This window comes from Chiloscyllium plagiosum, chromosome 30 (genome assembly GCF_004010195.1).
Source record: "Chiloscyllium plagiosum isolate BGI_BamShark_2017 chromosome 30, ASM401019v2, whole genome shotgun sequence".
Lineage (NCBI taxonomy): Eukaryota > Metazoa > Chordata > Chondrichthyes > Orectolobiformes > Hemiscylliidae > Chiloscyllium > Chiloscyllium plagiosum.
The window spans coordinates 28,158,573-28,179,161 of record NC_057739.1 but is presented as its reverse complement, the minus strand read 5'-3'; the positions used below and the strand labels follow the sequence as shown (position 1 = coordinate 28,179,161).

The following is a 20,589-nucleotide window of genomic DNA, read 5'->3' as shown; positions in this document are numbered from 1 at the left end:
CTTCATCCCCTCCCCCACTCACCCATTGTACTCTATGCTACTTTCTCCCCACCCCCACGCTCCTCTAGCTTATCTCTCCACCCTTCAGGCTCACTGCCTTTATTCCTGATGAAGGGCTTTTGCCCGAAACGTCGATTTCGAAGCTCCTTGGATGCTGCCTGAACTGCTGTGCTCTTCCAGCACCACTAATCCAGAATCTGGTTTCCAGCATCTGCAGTCATTGTTTTTACCTCAAAGGCAATTAGTCATTTGGTATTTGAATATGTTATAGATCATATAACTGGTACATATAAAATGACCTCTTTCTGAAGACTTTCCTATCTGAACTTTCTATTAAGACAGAATTAAATTGAGATCTCCTTTGCTTAAAGTATCAGATAAAAATGAGATGTGATTTTTGTCATGCATTCTGTACTTAGAATACTGCAATGTGGTAATTATATGTGGGTGTATATGTGGAGGCCAGAGAAATCACTCGCAAGCAATGTCACTAATAGTTCACTACTGCCCTTTTTTTATGAAGGAAATTTGCTGCCTTTACCTGGTCTAGTATGTGTGACTCCATACCCTTAGAAATGTAGTTGACTTGTAAATGCTGTCTGAAATAGCCTAGCAAGTCGCCAAGGAATTGATCTAAGCAAATGACCCATCATCAGCCTACGTGCTGAAAATGAAGTCTGGAAACCCAGTATTGTGGACTTTGTAATGAAATTGAAGGCGTATACTCTACCTTTGAGAGAGTGAAGGCTGTTTTACACTGAGCTTGCAGGCAAATTTCATGTGACTGACTAGCAGTCTGAGTGTATTGAAAATATGTAACATTTGGCCGTGAAACAAATACCTGATTTAAGATTGCTATGTTTACACAACAGTTCAAATTTAACAGATCAGTTTAAATTATGCCCCAGGATTCTAAAACCCAATCTAGTTTGAATTTTACTGTTTTGACACATTGAACCAATGAGAAGATCCGATCTTTGTGGATAAACAAGCAGCCATTTTGAGAGTTAGCCAGAGTAAGCAACCCCTGCTTGCCAACACTCTCTCTGAGGAACCTTTTTCATATGAAACCTCTTTGTAACAAAAGACCGAATACTACCCAGGGAGGTCTGCATCTGAAAGACGACAGACACTGATGACAACAGCCACTGTCTGGTTTGATTATTTTTTGAAATAGTGGAATTTGGGGAGTTCTCTGTTGCTCATATGAGGCGAGGTAAGCATTTCTGGGTGTTTGGTTTAATTAGCAGAAGAGTTCACTGCCATGTCATAACAAAGTTCTCCTTTATAAACATCTGAGGGCTTGTGCCAAAATTGGGAGAGCCATTCTGTGGACCACCTGAACAACATCCTGTCATTGTCATAATCACAGAATAATTCATTCCAGATTATTTCTCAGATGCCACCAATACCATAAAATATTACCTGTTCTGCTGGTAGAACATACCTACCAGAGGTAACAGTGCACAAACTTACAATTGGAAGGGAGTCTTTGAGTTGTCAATATTGACTCTGACTCTAGATCACTTGATGTCTCATAGTATCACGCGCCCTCACTAGTACCCTCCATCTTGAACACCACTTGGAAGAAGATGGCAAGGGCATAGGATATACTGTGTGGCGGACTTCAGTGAATGTCACTAAGAGCTGGTCAAGTCATAAAGATCATTGCAGTCGGTGAGGGAGCCAACAATAGGGAGAAACTCTAATATTGTCCTTTTCAATTTATCTTTTGCAGGTACATCTGTCCATGGCAGTATTGATAGGAGTGTAAGATTTTAGGATTTAGTTATCTTGTAATTAATTTGGTCTTAGGAATTAAATAATAGATATTTTTAATCATTTTTGTTTAAACATGTTATGGTACACCTCTGGAGTGGGTGGGACTTTATACTAGGTCTTCTGGCTCAGAGGATGCCACCACTGCACAACATGAGCCCCATAAAATTCAATTATGGGCTGGTGCTCTCAAACTCAATCTAAAGGTTTACTCATCTTGGTTAGACACATTATATCTACAAGTATGTTTTCATAAGTTTCTCAAAAGCTAAAGTTCACAATTTATTAAAACAAGTACAGAAAAAAGCATGCTTAATAAAGAGTTTTTCAGTTGATCTACTTTGGCATACCAGTCCATGACCAACTGACTGGGCAAAGTTTTCTCTTCTGTTGACTTAAGTTCTTGTGCACCACACCACTAAGAATTACCACTTATTTAACCTTTTGCTAGCCACTAGACCCTTACATCATCAGAGACGCACCTGAATAACATGATCAATCTCTGATTGACTAAACAATCTATGCCCAATTCCTAATTGAATTTTGAAAATGTAAAAGTCATTTTAGATTAGATTAGATTAGATTACAGTGTGGAAACAGGCCCTTCGGCCCAACAAGTCCACACCGACCCGCCGAAGCGCAACCCACCCATACCCCTACATTGACCCCTTACCTAACACTACGGGCAATTTAGTATGGCCAATTCACCTGGCCCTGCACATCTTTGTGACTGTGGGAGGAAACCGGAGCACCCGGAGGAAACCCACGCAGACACGGGGAGAACGTGCAAACTCCACACAGTCAGTCGCCTGAGGCGGGAATTGAACCCGGGTCTCGGGCGCTGTGAGGCAGCAGTGCTAACCACTGTGCCACCGTGCCGCCCACTAGTGGCATTTTAGTGGCATCTCGTTTTCCTCATCCATTCCTTGACATGACAGGACAATCACTACAATCACCTTATTTGTAACAAAATATTTCTATCAACTTGCTAACATATTGCATTTTTACTGGTAGATAATAAACAATTTCTCTCTGAGTGTGTAATGTCAACTCCCAGTCTTCAGGCAATTTGACTTGTTGCATGTGATATCAAGAAATGCCTGAAAGGATTAGATACTCTAAAGGCTATAAGCCCTGACAACATTGCTGCAACAGTGCTGACTCTGTGTTCCAGAACTTGGTGACCCTTAAGGAATATCTAATATATCCACAGCACCCAACAATGTGAAAATTGTCCACTTATGCTCCCTCCACAAAAAGGAGGGCAACTGCCAAATTTGTGTCTCAATCAGCAGTGAAGTGATAGAAGGGATTGTTATTGAACATTACTGGCTTGGCAGTAACCTGATCTGGTTGTATGTTTGCTCGCTGAGCCAGTAGGTTTGTTCTCAGACGTTTTGTCACCATGCTAGGTAACATCAGGCACGCCTCCGTTGAAGTACTGGTGTTCTGTCCCGCTTTCTCTTTGTGTCTTGGTCTGTTACAGTGGGTCATATCATTTCCAGTTCTTTTTCTCAGGTTGGGGTCCAAATCAGTGTGTTTACTGATGGAGTTCTGGTTTGAATGCCCATTAGGAATTCCCATGGGTGTCTCTGTTAAGCCCATCCTAGGGTGGATGTGTTGGGCCAGGCAAAATGGTGTCCTCCTTGTTTGTGTGTAAGGATACTAGTAATAGCTGCTCGTGTCTTTTGGTGGCTAGTTAGCGTTCGTGTATCCTGGTGGCTAGTTTCCTGCCTGTATGTCCATTGTAGTGTTTGTTGTAGTCCTTATTTTGTTTATGACATTCGTGCTGGTTGTTGGTACAGTGTCCTTTTTAGGTTCATCAGCTGTTTCAGTGTATTGGTAGGTTTATGGGCTACCATGATGCCAGAGGATCAGAGCAGTCTCGTAATCATCCTGTGACTATCGGAAGGATGTTGTGAACCTTTTCAAGTTTCACAACGTCCTTCCAACAGGAAGGAGACCAGTATTGCATGCAATATTCCATCAGTGGCTTAATCAACTTCCTGTATAGCTGCAACATGACCTCGCTACTCTGACCAATAAAGGGAAGCATACCAAAAGCCGCCTTCACTATCCTAACTGCTTGCGACCCCACTTTCAAGGAGCTGTGAACCTTCACTCCAAGGTCTCTTTGTTCAGCAATACTCCCCAGGACCTTACCATTAAGTGTATAAATCCTGCTAAGATTTGCTTTCCCAAAATGCAGCACTTCGCATTTAACTGAATTAAACTCCATCTGGCACTTCTCGGCCCATTGGCCCATCTGATCAAGATCTCGTTGTAATTTGAGGTGACCTTCTTCGCTGTCCATTACACTACCAATTTTGGTGTCATCTGCAAACTTACTAGCTGTACCTCCTGTGTTCATATCCACATCATTTATATAAATGATAAAAACCAGTGGACCCAGTACCGATCCTTGTGGCACTCCACTGGTTACAGGCCTCCAGTCTGAAAAACAACCTCCATCACCACCCTCTGTCTTCTACCTTTTGAGCCAGATCTGTATCCAAATGCCTAGTTCTCCCTGTATTTCATGAGATCTAACTTTTCTAACCAGTCTCCCATGGGGAACCTTACCGAACGCCTTACTGAAATTCATTTCGATCACGTTTAGTCTTTTGGCCTCATCAATCCTCTTCGCTACTTCTTCGAAAAACACACAGCAGATCAAAATCTTGGGTTGGATTGTAGGGAGGGCTGCTTGTTTGAGTCTCTGCATAACTGCTTCCAGGAATCCTGATATCTGTGATCTCATGGGTGTCCCGTTGATTTGTTTGTGTGTCTTGGTGTTGAAGGTGAAGTGGGTAGTGAGGCACAGGTCTACTAGCTTGAGGAAGCTGTCCTTGCTGATGGAGTTGGTGCGAAATGGTGTTTGTGTCCTTAGTTTGTCTACTAGTGAGGTCAGTGATTCTTTGGCCAGGCTGATGTTAATTGATGTGAATAGGGCTGTTATGTTGAAGGAAATCATGACTTCATCCTCTTCTATCTTGGTGTCTTTGTTCAGGAATGAGTGAAGTGGATGGAGTGGCATGAGTCTTCTATTGGGTATTTCAGTTTATGGTGAAGTTCCTTTGCTAGTTTGTAAGTTGGTGTGCTGGGAAGTGAAACTATGGGTCTGGAGGGGGGGCATGGTTTATGTACCTTAGGTAATCCATAGAAGCTGTGTGTGTTGGATCCATCAGGTTTCATTCTTTGGAGATCTGTCTTGTTAATTTTGCCTGATTCGTAGTGTTTTTTCAGTATTGCTGTGATATGGTTTTCTCACTGTGGAGTCTGGTCCATCACCACTTATTAGTAGGTGTTGGTATCTGAGTAGTGAGTTCACTTTTTCAGTGTACTCTGTAGTGTTTAGGATGACTGTCATGCACCCTTTGTAGTTAGGGTTACAATATTTCTGTCTTTTGAGTCCTAGAATTTTTCTGTGTGTTTAGGGTGTCCCCTTCTTCATTCCTGCCTAGTGTTGGTGATATTGTCTATCTGATGGTCTGCTGGGTTTCTTCCATTAGTCTGTTGTCTTTCTTCCATGAGTCTGTTGTCTTTGTGTTGATTCCAGTGCTGCTAGGAAGTCCTTTTTGTCCGCATCTCTGTAGTTGTAGTTCATCCCTCTTACTAGGATGACTTTTTCCATGTATGAGAATGATCGGTCCAAGAGGTTCTCAATCCAAGCTTCTGAATTGTCTGTATTCTTTTGTGCGAACTTGTTCAATTTTTCTTGTACAGCTAATTTTTTTACTTTGTCTTGGTCTGTTGTTGATTGATGCTGATGGCTTGTTCTAATGTGCTTGTCCATTCCTGGTCGGGCGAGTTGGTTTTCCAATTTTTTTTTTGGCACGAAATTTCCCATTTATATTTGTGGAGTCAGTTGTGGGCATCATTAATTACTTCTCGCAACGTTATGCAGTCATTCTGTTCTGCTATTCTTCTGGTTATGCGGTGTTCAAATAGATAAATACTTAAGTACAAAGTGGGAGAAAAACCAGTGCTTCAGCGGAGGCTCATTGATGTTACCTAGCATGGTGACGAAACATCTGAGCGAAACAGCTTAGCGAGCAAACTTATAACTTGAACTCAACCTAAGCTACAAATCTTCTGAAAAATCGCAGTAACCTGATCTGTTCATTTTGCATTTCCTCATGACCATTTACTCCTGATCTCCTTACTCCTTACAGCCTTGTTCAAAATGGACAGAAGAGCTGAATTCCAGAGAGGAGAGTTAATATCTTTGATAGCGAGATATTATTTAAATGAATATGCTATAATGGGCCTTCGTAAAGCAAGATTCAATGAGAATTGGAGGGGAAGGAAGGAAGAACGCCACGGTCGCTCACTAGTTAGCACTGCTGCCTCGCAGCGCCAGGGACCCAGGTTCGATTCCAGCCTTGGGCGACTGTCTGTGTGGAGTTTGCACATTCTCCCCGTGTCTGCGTGAGTTTCCTCCGGGTGCTTCGTTTTCCTTCTACACATCCTAAGATGTGAATTGGCCATGCTAAATTACCCATAGTGTTAGGTGCATTAATCAGAGGGAAATGGTCTGGGTGGGTTACTCTTCGGAGTGTCAGTGTGGATTTGTTGAGCCAGAGGGCTTGTTTCCACACTTTAGGGAATCTAATCAAGAGGGAGAACATTTTCCATTTGGTTGAGACGTAACCACCATAAAGGAAGATGATTATGGTTGTTTAGAATTTGATCCGTCTCAAGACAAGTCTGCAGGAGTTCAAGATCCGAACCCGATTTGCAAAGCAGATGTTTTCTAATCAACCAGTTCAGGGATGCTGTTGCACCCCACTCGAGCAAGTGGGGCTTCAAATCAGGCCTTCTGGTGCAGAGAAGGGGACAGTACCACAGCACCATAAGAACTCCTGTATTCCTTATGATAGAGTCTGAGGCATAACCATTTTTCAGCTGCTTCATCTATGACTCCCCCCCTCCATAAGTTTGGATGTGGAGGTTTGTTGCTGAATGTACAATGTTCAGCACCATTTGCAGCACCTCCAGCTTGTGAAGGAGGTAATGTCCATATTTCGCATTTCAAGAAACATCCAAGCTTGAACAGCTAATCAAAACGGATCACTTGGTAATTTATTCATCACTGTCATCTTGGACGCAGTGGCAGCAGTGTGGACTATCTTCCAAGGCTTGTTGCAGCAAGTCATCAAGGCTCCCTCTATAGTATCTTCCAAACTATGGCCTCTACCCATTTAAAGAAGGGCATCAGGTGGTGAGTGGTGTTCTCATGGAAGCAACCCTCCAGATCACACGTCGTCCTGAGCTGGAACTGCATTGTTGCATTTTTTCAATTTTGGTGAGTCAATATCCTTGAACTCCTTGCATGTTCCTTGGAGCAACACACAAAAACTTCAGTTCAAGAGGGCAGCTCACCATCACCTTCTCAATGTCACTTAGGAGTGGACGCTAAATCCTGGTTCAGCTGATGATGCACACATTCATGAATCAGTTTTTTTAAAAGAAGTTACTTGTTCTCCAACCACCCTGATAAGTAATTACCAACACCCACTTAAGAAAACTGGTGACAGCACAGTTTGTTCATTTATTTGTAGATCTTTTACTTAAGCAAAGAATGATGTTTAATATTTACTATCTATTCAATAAAAGTAACACAATTGTCATTAAGAGTAAAGAGTTGCACTGTTCTGAGGCTAATGTGTACTGACTTGGTGACTTTTATTCAAAAAGTAGAAGCTTTGATGTGAATAAGCAGACTTGGATTTAACTTAAGAAATGACTCTAGCACAGTGGTGTTATCCATTCAAGTCTTAATTAAGATTATAAGGACATTACTGACCTGTTTTCAGAAGTCTGTATTAGTGAACTTTTGTTAGAAATTTATTTAAATTTTGATAAAAATATTTTATGTTTCAGCGACTCTGCGACTATGTTTGCGACTTACTTTTGGAAGAATCTAATGTTCAGCCAGTGTCCACACCAGTTACTGTTTGTGGGGACATACATGGACAGGTGATTTCAATTTTCATTGATTTGAGATTTGTTCTTTTGTATCTTTTGAAAGGCAGCTCCTCCAGGCTGGCGACACACTATTTCAAAAATGTAAAGCTGTTTGACTGTGAATCTGTTTTTTTGTCTGCAAATTTAGAATTTTATCTGAAGGCTAACTTAGAACTGCAGATAGATTCTTTATGGTATATTTGTGGCAAATGGTTGGTGCAAGTTGATTTTGTTTCAGTTGATTTATTTTTTGTTTTGTATAAAATGAACATTTTTATAAATCTGTGATATTTTATGTTCGTCAAGGTAGTTACATTCATGCTCGAGCATGAAACTTATCTATTCTTACGTAATGTGTATTTCAGAAGACATCAACCATAACATCTTCAGTGCTCATTTGTTAGATATGAGTGGACCCCACTCATATATGTTCCACATTTTTCACCCATTTTCACTTTAATCAGTCTCGACCGAGTTTTGGTATGGCTACTGGAGTTTAGTATATGAAATACCATCAAAACAATTATTCCAATAAAAATGATATTCTTATTACAGTATACCACAGCAAACAAAAGCTTCATCTATTTAACAATGTAATTTGACAGAAGTACATTTTATTTTCAGCAACTGAGATTACTGCTGAGAACCTCTAATACTACCTACATTTTAAAAGTTTACTGCTAGTTTGAAGATTAAATTTTACAGAAAATCAACAGATTACAACGTGAGAAATGAACATTTTTGCTACAGTTAAGTAGTTTGCTTTTGGGACAAGATGTATTTATTTAAGCAATGGGCATATTCAAATCAAATGTTTACTATACAACTAATGGTTTCTTCCATCTTTGCAATAGATTTCATGGTTATACTATGCAAGTTCATATTTAACAGACACATTTTAAATGCTTTTCCAGTTTTATGACTTGGGTGAGCTGTTTCGAACTGGAGGTCCAGTTCCTGATACAAATTATATTTTTATGGTAAGTAGTTACTTAAAATATTACACCATGAATTTCTTTTAACTTTTAAATCCAATTTTGGGTTGATTTGTGGAACTTTTAAAAATTATTTGATCTTGATGCAGTAGTTGGTGTTTCTTTTTATGTCTCAAATTGAACAAAACTGAAAACCAGATGACTTGGCAACATGAAAATAAGAGAACTAGTATATTTGAAACAAAGGGCTGTTGTATGTGCATCTGAACCATCAAAAATGAATGGTCGAACTACATATTATTTAAAGTTTAAATTGTAATTCACTGTTTCAAGATTGTAACAAAAGAAAGACTGCTTGCCACTACCATGCATATTATGTTTTTAATAACTTTTCCAGTCATTCACTTGCATATGTTTTAAATTGTCTGTAATACTAATGTAATTTGCTACTTTAACAGGGTGACTTTGTGGATAGAGGATATTACAGCCTTGAAACTTTCACTTACCTCCTCGCGTTAAAGGCGAAATGGCCTGATCGCATTACACTCCTCAGAGGAAATCATGAAAGCAGACAAATCACTCAAGTGTATGGGTTCTATGGTAATTCACAAATTTTATGAAACTAGATTGTCTGCTGGGAAATGGAACAGTATTTCTAAATCATGTTTGTCAAATTCCAGTATTTTGAATGTTCAGAAAAACTAAATATACTCCACTTTAACAGATGAATGCCAAACAAAGTATGGAAATGCAAATGCTTGGCGGTATTGTACCAAAGTCTTCGACATGCTCACAGTAGCAGCTGTAAGTAAAAATATTTTATGTTGAAAAATTCTATGGTGTGCCAGGATTATATTCTGTTCAAATTGGATGTTAGGTGATCAGTAAGCGTTTTATAGAAAATAATTGTTAACATAAGGGGGGGGCATGTTGAACGATGTTGAACCTGAACTGAGCTCATTGTATGGCAAGAATAATCTCAGCTGCTTTGATCTCGTCATTAAGTATTCTTCATGTTGTGCATTCGTGACCTGTGTTCAGAAGAAAGTATCTTAAGTAAAGCTCAGAGTCCCCTTCAACAAATGGAGAATATCTGCTAGTTATTGCAGATGCAACAAATGCAATTTTCATTGACCAACAATTCTCCTGCTCCTGATTCTGTCTGGCCTGCTGTGTTTTTTCCAACGCCACGCTTTGTCAGTTCATGAATGCATTTTCAAGGGTCAGTGATCAGTACAAATGTTGAGTACAGAACTACAATATCACCTGATAACAGCAACATTTATTGAGACACTTTTCAGATCAAAGGGCATTTTAAGTGGAGCATTGTACTAAAATTCATCCTCACCACTTCATACTTGTCACCTTTGAGTATTTGGGCCTAAAAAAATACATTTTGACTTTAAGGTGAAATTTGTGTGCTGATATTAATTAAAGGGTTGTCACAGGAAAATCCATAGCTCGTCAGTCACTTTGCAACTTTTGTTCAATTCCAGAATAGTATGAAAAGCCTAATCACAGAATAAGCATTCAAATGCCAACTAAAAGATATGGCTCAACATAAGCAATTGTTCCATGCTTTGTTCCAAGTGTGTCACATATTGTGTTTGAGAAACCTTCTTAAATCAGGATGGTTTATGTTGGGTGGAGACGTAAATATTTATGGAATGGTAGACAAATGCAGACTTATCAGTCTAAAACTGATGTAATCAAATTGATTTTTCTTCTTTTCAGAATGTTTATATTTTTATCTCATTGTTTCTTTTTTTATATAGTCCAGATGGATGAAATGGGCCATGACAGTCAGACTCAGCTTGATGTAGTTTGGAATGTTACTGTTTCAATTCTAATTCACCTGGCATAGACATGGAAATAGTAACATTTCAAAATTTACGTACAACAGCTTCCTCTGATCTATGTTTTGTTACTGTTTGCCCCTGTGTAGTGTATTTAATGTAGCACAACAAACTGAGGCACTTAAAAGGGGCCAAGGAAGAAGTAAAGGAATAGGCAGAAATTTGTAATAGTTAGTGGTTGAAACAATGTTAGGAATCTTTCCAGCTTTAGGGTATAAAGAGAAATGGCAAAGTAAAGGCATTTTTGGTAAGAGTTCTGGAGTTCATATTAAAATATTTGGAAGTTCTGACATAAAAGCTGGAACAAGCACAGCAGGTCAGACAGAATCGGAGGAGCAGGTGAATCAACGTGTGAATGTAAATCAAAATTGCAGAAGTGTAAGATAATACATTATAGCTTAAATTGAAAAATTTGCCATGTGCAAACTGGAACAATTAGTGAATTAGGTCAATGTGGTCCTCTAGAAATTGGTCAGCGACCAGTGCGACAATGTGACACCTTTTTTATTCATTTGCATTAAAGAAAATACCTTATGCTTGCACAATTCATGTAAATGTATTTAAGAAATGTAACATTAATTAACTCTCTCACATTCCATAATCAAGGAAGTGAAGCATTTCTAACAGTTATATTTGCACTTTTGGCTTTAAACTTGCCATTATACCAGCAAACGTGCAAAATGATTAACATATACAAATGTGCGTGGAGTATGTCTATACCTACAACTGTATCTATTACCCTCTTCCAATTTTGTTTATTCATGTGTGTCTTTCCTGAAAGCAGTTCATTGTCTGCCAGTGCTTCATCTTGAGCTCTTTTCCTGGTAGTAATGGTTTACCATTATTTTCCTATCTCAAGAATAGGGCAAAGACGCAGTTCTGAACCTTGCCTCGGCTTTATTCCATGCCATGCTCTAACCACCTAACCAACTGAGATAGTTTTTATTTAATGAGATGCCCCTAGATTTTCAATTATCTACATTTGGCTAGTGAGAAATTGACTGGTAACATTTAGCTAGAATAAGGATTCTGAATTTGCTGTGTTGAGATCTGGTGGCTGTTTTAATAAGGTGATAATGTCATTGTTAAGTGGAGAAAATTCTTCCATAAAGTGGTTCGATTTGCCACTTCAGCAAAATGAAGCTTTTAAAGAGTTGGCTGTTCCTTATTGTTCTACTTTCAAAACATGATGTCAATAAATCTGAATTAAACTTATATGTACCCATGTACAATTACTACTATTGATCTCAATGTGTTTTTTTTTACAGCAAAAACAGCTCAAACATAGTTTGAGACTGTGGACTCTAGGAAGGATAAAATGCTGACATCTCATGTTCATACTTAATGATTTGGCTTTTAGTCCTCCAGGAACTCCCAAATCTTAGTACATTATTTGTCTTGGCTTACTGGAGAATACTGTGTTTCTTTTGCCTTGCCTTCTCTAAATCACACCCTGCCATATCCCAAAAAAGATAATGGTCTGTTTTTTTTTAGTCTAGTAATGTGCATTATCTATCTCCACGCCTTCATCACAGGTAGTCATTATGGTCAATGCTCTGGATTTCCTGCTGTATGCCTTCATGTCCCTCCCTCCTTTTAAATATCCTCCTCTGTAACAAAACATAGCTCCAATTTTGACACACTGTCGGTTTCTCTCCCTTGGTCTTTTAAGTGTGTCTCGGAACATTTTTGTCCATCAAAGGTTTTGTAAAAATGCCTTTTTCTTTTTAGATTAGATTAGATTACATTACAGTGTGGAAACAGGCCCTTCGGCCCAACAAGTCCACACCGACCCGCCAAAGCGCAACCCACCCTTACCCCTATATTTACCCATTACCCAACACTGCGGGCAATTTAGCATGGCCAATTCACCTGACCCGCACATCTTTGGATTGTGGGAGGAAACCGGAGCACCCGGAGGAAACCCACGCAGACACAGGGAGAACGTGCAAACTCCACACAGTCAGTTGCCTGAGGTGGGAATTGAACCTGGGTCTCAGGCGCTGTGAGGCAGCAGTGCTAACCACTGTGCCACCGTGCCGCCTGGTAGTTTTGATACTTGAAACTACCAGGAATAAGAGCAGGAGTCGGCCATTTACTCTCTTGAGCCTGTCCCACCATTGAGCAAGATCATGGCTGAAATTGTGCCATGATCAAGGTAGGCCACCAGATCGTACTAATAATGTGGGGCATGCTCCACAGCCATATGAGCAAATTCTAAAGATTCACCACCAAGTTTTTTAAAAAAAAATCTCCTTATCTTGATCCTAAATGCAATACCCTCAATTTTAAAATTGTGCCCCCTCGTTCTCGACTCTCCATCTGTAGGAAACATCCTACTCAGGTCTATCCCCTCAAGAATTTTCTAAGTTTCAATGTGATCACCTCTCATTCTTTGAGATGCTAGAGAATACATGCCTTGTTTGCCCCATCTCTGAATTTAATCTCAGGATTAAATCTGGTGAACCTTTGCTGCATTCCCTCCATGGCAATAATATCCTGAGACAAAGAAATCAAAACTGTACACATCACTTCAGATACGGTATAACCAAGTTCCTATGTAATTGAAGCATGCTTTCACTACTCCTGTACTCAAATTCTCTTGCAATTAAAGGCTCACATTCCAATAGCCTTTCGAACAGCTTGCTGCATCTGTATGTTCGTCTTCAACGAACTTATTGACAACAACAGTCAAATCCTTTAAAGCATTTACTTTCCAACCTCTCACCATTTAATAAATATTGTTCCTTCTATCAAAGTGGATAACCACACGTTTTTCCACATTATGTTCCATCGCCATATTCTTGCTCCAAATCTCCTGAAAACATTTTACGCCTTCTTCACAACATGCATTCCTGCTTCACATTATTAGCTGAAATATTAGCTGATCTTTACATCCTAATCAATAATATATTTTGTGAAAAGCTCACGTCCAAATCCAGATCCTTGCAGTATGTGAAAATGACCAATTTGAATCCTATGCTGTTTTCTGTCTGTTAGTTAATCCTCAACACATGCTAGTACATTTCTTCTTGTAACATGTGCTTTCATTTTGCTATCCAAATTTTGCTCATCGAGTCATCTGAAAATCCAAATATACTACAAACAACACCCCTTGAATCAATTTTGTTAGTAACCTCCTTAAACACTATTTTACATTTGCAAATCTGTATGGACTATGGTCAATCAGATCAAATTTAAATGACTGCCCACTTATCATGTCCTCGATCACAGATTCCAGGATTCTCGTTTCTACTAATACAAGATTGACATGTGTAGTTCCCAGTTTTTCCTTTGCTTCTCTCAAATAGCAGGGTGACATTTGCAAGCTTCCAAACTGTAGCCACCAGTTCAGAATCTATGGAAGTTTGGAAGGTGATTACCGATGCATCGGCCCTCTATAACCACCTCTTATGACCTGATGCTCTATATTAGGGGACTTAGCAACTTTTACACGCATTAATTTCTCCAGTTTATCAGCTTACTAAAACTAAATTTCTTTTAATTCCTCATTCTCACTAGTCACTTGGATTTCTAATTATGGGAGAGTTTGCTTTCACTGAGGAACGAACAAAAATAATAATTTCTTTTATCTGCTATTTTTCCATTCCATTATAAATTCTACTGACACTGTTTTTAATGAACTTGCATTTGTCTTTGTCAAATGTTTCCTTTCTACAGTCCAGCTGAAGCTCTTAAAGTCAATTTGTATGTTTTTTTGGGGTAGATTATATGTATATTATTTTCTTCCTTTCTCCTCACTTTATTGGTCCTCCTTTGTTGTAATCTATTAAACTACCCAATCCTCAGATTTACTGCTGTTTCTGGCTACCTTACAAGTGCTTTCTTTCAACCTTACATAATTCTTAACTTTTTTTGGCAGCCGTAACAATCTGTTTCTCAGGAAATATCATTGGATTAGCCTGCTATTAATCATGACACCTTATTACATTTGATTGGTCTTTTCTTGTAATCAAGGCTGTACTGCCTCTTAAAAAAACATATAAATAATTTTCAAATGTAATTGTGCCATTTATCCACGGAACACAGAAACTTTTAACCTCTGTGTTGCTGGACAGAATTGCTTCAAGTGCCTTACTCTATTAAACTAATGGTCTTGCTTTGTACAGACTGCATTCTGTTGATTACTTGACCAATCTCGGACTGAAAATGCCCTTGAAGAGGGAATCTAGATCTTCATTGTACCATTTAATAGTTCTTTAAAGACTGATCATTGTCTATGTACAGTCATGCCTTTTACTTGATAATTTAACCTATTTTCATATAATCAACCTGTTCAGAAATGGCATGATATGTCTGGAGCACGTAGGATTCAAAACCAGGCTCTCAGTCCAGAATCAGGGACAGTATCACTGAGCCACCAGAGCCCCTAATCATATGTATTTTCCCATTCCAGCTCAGCCAAACTGCACCTCAAAATTGCATTGATTGAGATTGAACCCCAACACTTCCAAACAAAAAAATGTAAAACTACATTGTATTGTGGTCACTCCTCCTTAAAGGTTCATTACATAAATACTAGAACATAAATGACTAGTCCTCGAATTGGCTCTTCAACATGCTGCTCTAAAAAACCATTCCTAAAAACCCCAGAAACCACTCCATAAACCTTACTACTCAGGTAGTTACCAGTTTAAATGAAGATTGAAGTCACCTCCTTAAGGGCAACTAAAGATTGGTAATAAAGCTGGCCCTGCCAGTGACATCCACATTAATGTAAAAATAAAAGTTTCTCTAAATGTCCCTGCTATTTCCTCCTGAAGAATGGACCCTAGCATTTTCCCAACAAAAGATAATAGCCTATACTTCCCTACTATGTCTCCTTCCCTTCTTGAATAGGGGTGACATATTAATGCTTTTCCAATTTATTAGAACCCTCCTGGGTCTTCTGGAATATTTTCACCAATGCCTCCTCTATTTCTGTAGCCAGTTTGTTTAAATCCTTGGGTGCAGGTCATCAGGTCCTGGTGAGTTTTCTGTCTTTAGTTCCAGTGGTAAAATACTTTGTCCCCCATGATAGAGACTGTTACAAGATCTTTCCTCCCATTAGCATCCTGCTTATTTGGTCTCTGTGAGATTTTTATAGTGTCCTCCACTGTGCAGGCCAATATAAAATATTGTTTTAAATTACCTGCCATTTCAGGGTTCCTGCTATTAATTGCCAAGGTGCATTCTCCAAGGATCCCACATTCACTTTTAGTTTTTTCTGTATACCTGTAGATGCTGTAACTTTTAAAAATATTTCTTGTTTTATTTTCATCAATTTTCTCCATCTTTAATAGTCTTCTAAAGAAATTCCCAATTATCACTCTACTCCAGTTTTTGCCCCTTTGCCTTAGCTATTTAGGTTTTGCAACATACTGCTCTAAGAAGCCATCCCTGAAGAACTCTACAAATTCAAGTACTGCAATAGAGACATGGTTGACTGGTATATGGATGCAACCAAGATTGTAGGAGGAATGGAAACACTGTGCACAAGAATAAGTACTAATTCCAGCTGTGTGCATGAATACACAAAGTTAAAATGATTATCCTTGGATATAGGAAGCAAAATTTGAATATCACAATGCAAACATGGGGAATCTTGCAGCTATAAAAGTTTTATTTTAACACTTTTTGGGAATATTAACCATATAGGGAGATGAGCCACCAGGTGACTGGAAACGTTAAATATATTTGAGGAAGGAAGCTAGGAATGAGATTATACACCTATTGAAAGAGACTGAGGGATGAAGATCAATTGAGGGGGGATTATTTATCCAAATTTCTGAAAATGTAGATTTTTTTTTAAAAAAGCTACTTTATGAAAAAGATACACCGGGTCAAACTTTGCTGTCAGCAGCAAATTGCTGGTCCTTTTTTGGGGGTGGAGAACTGCCATCCAAGATCTAGCAATCTCTGTTGCTATCACCTAGGTCTTGCTGCATTTGGACATGGACTACTTCAGTATGTGCGGAGTTGCGAATGATGCTGAACAATGTGTAATCATCAGTGAACTTCCCACTTCTGACCTCCTGATGGAGGGAAGATCACTGAAGCAGCTGAAGATGGTTGGGTCTAGGACACCACTCTGACGAATTCCTGCAGAGATTTCCTGGGGCTGAGATGACTGATGTCTGAGAATTGCAATCATTTTCCAGTGTGATTTCAACCAGTGGAGAGATTTCCTCGTGGTTTCCATTGACTCCAATTTTTCTACAGCTTCTAGGGCCACACTTGGTCAAATGTAAGCTTGGAGTCAAGAGCAGCCACTGTCACCTCCAGTGCACAGTGTGGATTAACGAGAAGTGCCGCACACAGTAGATTGAATGGCTTCTTTGTCTTGTAAATTTATATTTAAATATATACATGAGCATTAATTTTGGCCCACAATATTTTATAGGGCATTTAATTACAAAGATAATTAATTGGCATTTTTCCACATCAGTTGATAGATGAACAGATCTTGTGTGTGCATGGCGGACTTTCTCCTGATATCAAAACTCTAGATCAAATCCGAACCATCGAGCGTAACCAGGAGATCCCACACAAAGGAGCATTCTGTGATCTAGTATGGTCAGATCCTGAGGATGTAGATACGTGGGCAATCAGTCCTCGAGGAGCAGGCTGGCTCTTTGGAGCAAAGGTTACAAATGAGGTGAGCTGACAATTATAGACTCTCAGTAGAGCACATCTGTGTATTTGAGGGTATTTTAGTGCTGGGAAGGAAAGGCATTTTTTGTTTTAAAGAAAAGGTCATCAATGTTAAATGCTTATGCTTTACTTCTGAAAATTAGAATATCTAGTCCAATCATAGTTCCTTTCTTATTGGTGTGTACTGTTTTTGGCAATTTGTTCTCTAATTCTACCTTCGCAGTGTGTAGAGCTTTGGAACAGGCTATTAAGCCCAAGCAGTTCATATTCATTGTTTATGCTCAGCCTGATTTGTGTCTCATCTTTCCTCATCTGAATTTGCTATCAAACCCCTCTCGTCCCTTCTCTAATTATTTATTGAGATTTCTCTTAAGTGCACTTGTACTATTGTCTGCATTTGTACTATTGTCTATTATACTTCCTGTGGTAGCAAATTTCATCTCTTCACCACTCTTGGGTAACTCCCTGAAGAAACCTCTTTATCCAAGTGGATATCTTGGTAATTATGGTTTCTGATATTGATGACCTCTAGTTTTGCTCTTCCACAGTTGTTGAAATGTTATTTTTGTATCTGTTCTGTCAAAACCTTTCATAATTTAAAAGGCCTCTGTTAAATCACTCCTCAGCCATTTGTTTTCTAACAGAAAAGAGAGCCTTCAAAATTTTTGCTGAATATGTGCATGTATTTCTGTTGTCATCTTCATAAATCATTTTTGCAGATTTATTCAGTACCTTCTGTAACTTGTTGCAGCCTTCTATTGATGACCTCTCCAATTCTCCCTTGTCCGATATAGTTCAAAAATGAGTATTTTTCTGAAGTCTGTGAAGTGTTTTTGTGACTTGAGTTTGGATAAATTGGGAGACATGATTGTGTAAGGCTATCTTGTGAAAGTATTTTGAATTTATGACAAAAGGGTCAAGTATTCATAATGTATCCTATAAAGAGAGCCACTTGGAATGATCTTGGAACTGTGATTTTTTTTTTTCTTTTCTGTGCTTCTTTCCTTCCTCTTGCAAACTTAACCAGGACAGTAATGAAGGAATTTAAGAGAGTTTGACTCTGCACAAGCTGGAAAATCAACTTTGATTGCCTTTGTTGTTGACTAAATGTTTTTGCAAATTGACTTTATTTATTCCATTCAAAATGAGTTAGTACAAAATGCACCATGAATATGGTGACAAGACTCTGCACAGTCCTCATGGTTGACAATATGTCAGGCTTTTCTTCATTCAGTATTAGAACACTAAGTGGCTCTCTTCTCAGCTTTGGTCTTTTAACTAAATATCAAGTTCAGCCACAGATGTTTCTACATTAAAATTCATTTTTAAAAATGTTTTGTTTTACAGTTTGTTCACATCAACAACCTGAAACTAATCTGCCGAGCACATCAGTTAGTTCATGAAGGATATAAATTCATGTTTGATGAAAAATTGGTGACTGTGTGGTCTGCTCCTAACTATTGTTACCGTTGTGGAAATATTGCATCAATCATGGTCTTCAATAATGTAAACTCGAGGGAGCCAAAGTTATTTCGTGCAGTTCCAGATTCAGAGCGTGTTATTCCACCAAGAACAACAACACCCTATTTTCTTTAAAATATATTTTGTTCTCGGTAAAAAAAATCTTAAAATATAGTGTGCACAATGGACTGTAAACATGCATTGTGTTGCATAGACAAGATTCAAGATGTAGAATTTCAACCATTCTATCAAATATTTTAAATGCTAAATTGAATAAAGTGGTCTAAAGGGCTGCCTTTTTCTTTGTTTTTAATGCTAGCAGATATTGAGAAGCTGATTTATGTGCTCCAGTAATTAAAACTTTGTACATTAAAATAATTGTATTGATCAGTTTTCAAATTTCATTGTATTTTAATATAGTAATATGGTGACTACAACTCTCATAGGTTAAACTATTGGAAATAAACTGCTTTATTATTAACTCAAATGTTTATTGCCCTTTCTGATTTAAATCAGTGAATTTTAAATTTGGCAATTATTTCATTCTTAAAGTTGTGTATCAGTTTTGTATATACTGAAACATTGAAGTCTTGTACTTAGTTTGGCCATCAATGGTCTAAGCATTTAATGCTGCAAGTTATTTACAACAATTTCTAATGTATAGAACATTTTATATTTAGACTCTGAAGTACAATATTTGCTTCTGAAGTTTCAAAACTGACTAACTTTTAAAAATGTTAGGATAATTAACTAATCTTGTCTGTCTGGAGTTAGAAACCCTCCTTGTTATTCAAGCATGTCTTGTGGAAGTTCTTGCTTTTTTCCCCTGAATGCATTAGCTGCTGATTACAGGCTGGATTATGGCTGTTTTTGCTGAATGTCATCCAGTATTCTAACTAAGTAGCCATTGTCCTGAATATGACCATGGTAATAAAGGTAAAACTCAACATTCAACATTACTATACTTCTGCCAACAGCTTCTGGAGTCCACACATGTGCAATTAAATGCAGACATCCAGATGGTGCTGAGAGTGATTATATGCTTCCGATAGAATGCAATGTTCAAGCTCCCACATGCCACTATCTTAATAACCACTCAATTGACAAAACACTTCCACCTTTTTGATGTCATAAGTTTCCTTATAGACATATTTAGACAAGTTGCACATTGTTGAGTGAAGTTTATAAATTATTTTTATTGAGCTGCATTCATGTCTCCTGGCCCTGAAACTAACTTTGTATTTGTTAAATTCCAGATTGATTTTTTTTTTTGTAAAATGTAAATATTTCAGCATCTACCTCTAATCCCAAGAGTTTGTCCCAATCTTTATCCTGATGTTACAGAAAGAAAATAAAATAATTTAGTTCTTGATTTGTGATTGGCTGCTTTGCCTACTTGATGACTTCCCTTTCAGGAAGCAATGGAGTTCTCTGACTTGGCACCAGATTCACATTAAGATTGGGCAAGATGAAATCTACACTTCAGATTGCTAGATATTTGTGGGGACTGTTTTTCAAGGTTAGCCACTGTCTTCAACATCTGGCAATTTTTAATTGTCAACTTTGAGTGTACTACCAAGTTATTCAGCTGTGAGAATGTGCCTTCCAATACAGTTGACACTTAATAAGCATGGCCAAACATTTAGAAGTACATGTAGTGTTGGGAAAGTGAGATTTTTTTCTATGATGGAATTAAGAATATTGTGTTTCAAAAGGCTGAATTGTTCTGATTTTAAACAATTCTTAGCAATGTGCTATACATATTGAAAAATTAAAGCTGTTGCACTTGTAAACTTTGCTCACTAGTGCTCTTCCTTTTAAGTTGCAGCATAGTCAAGTCAAAATTCAACAAGTTTGCAGCTTGAGCACACTATCTAGACTGACATTTCAGTGCAGCACTGAGGTGTGGCACCTTACTTTAGGTGAGAAAGTAA

General features: G+C 38.3%; 2 protein-coding genes across 4 annotated transcripts in view; one reads left to right on the top strand and one right to left on the bottom strand.

The window, feature by feature from the left end:
• Positions 1 to 20,027, top strand: part of ppp6c (protein phosphatase 6, catalytic subunit) — a 26,394-nt gene extending 6,367 nt beyond the window's left edge. The window contains exons 2-7 of the mRNA XM_043720191.1: positions 7,666 to 7,761; positions 8,664 to 8,729; positions 9,143 to 9,284; positions 9,409 to 9,488; positions 16,989 to 17,198; positions 18,542 to 20,027. Coding sequence (XP_043576126.1) covers positions 7,666 to 7,761; positions 8,664 to 8,729; positions 9,143 to 9,284; positions 9,409 to 9,488; positions 16,989 to 17,198; positions 18,542 to 18,790 — 843 coding nt within the window. The 3' untranslated portion in view covers positions 18,791 to 20,027. The remainder of the gene's footprint in view (positions 1 to 7,665; positions 7,762 to 8,663; positions 8,730 to 9,142; positions 9,285 to 9,408; positions 9,489 to 16,988; positions 17,199 to 18,541) is intronic.
• The window catches only part of rabepk (Rab9 effector protein with kelch motifs), a 66,627-nt gene that overhangs the window by 36,818 nt on the left and 9,220 nt on the right, over positions 1 to 20,589 (bottom strand). The window lies entirely within an intron of this gene.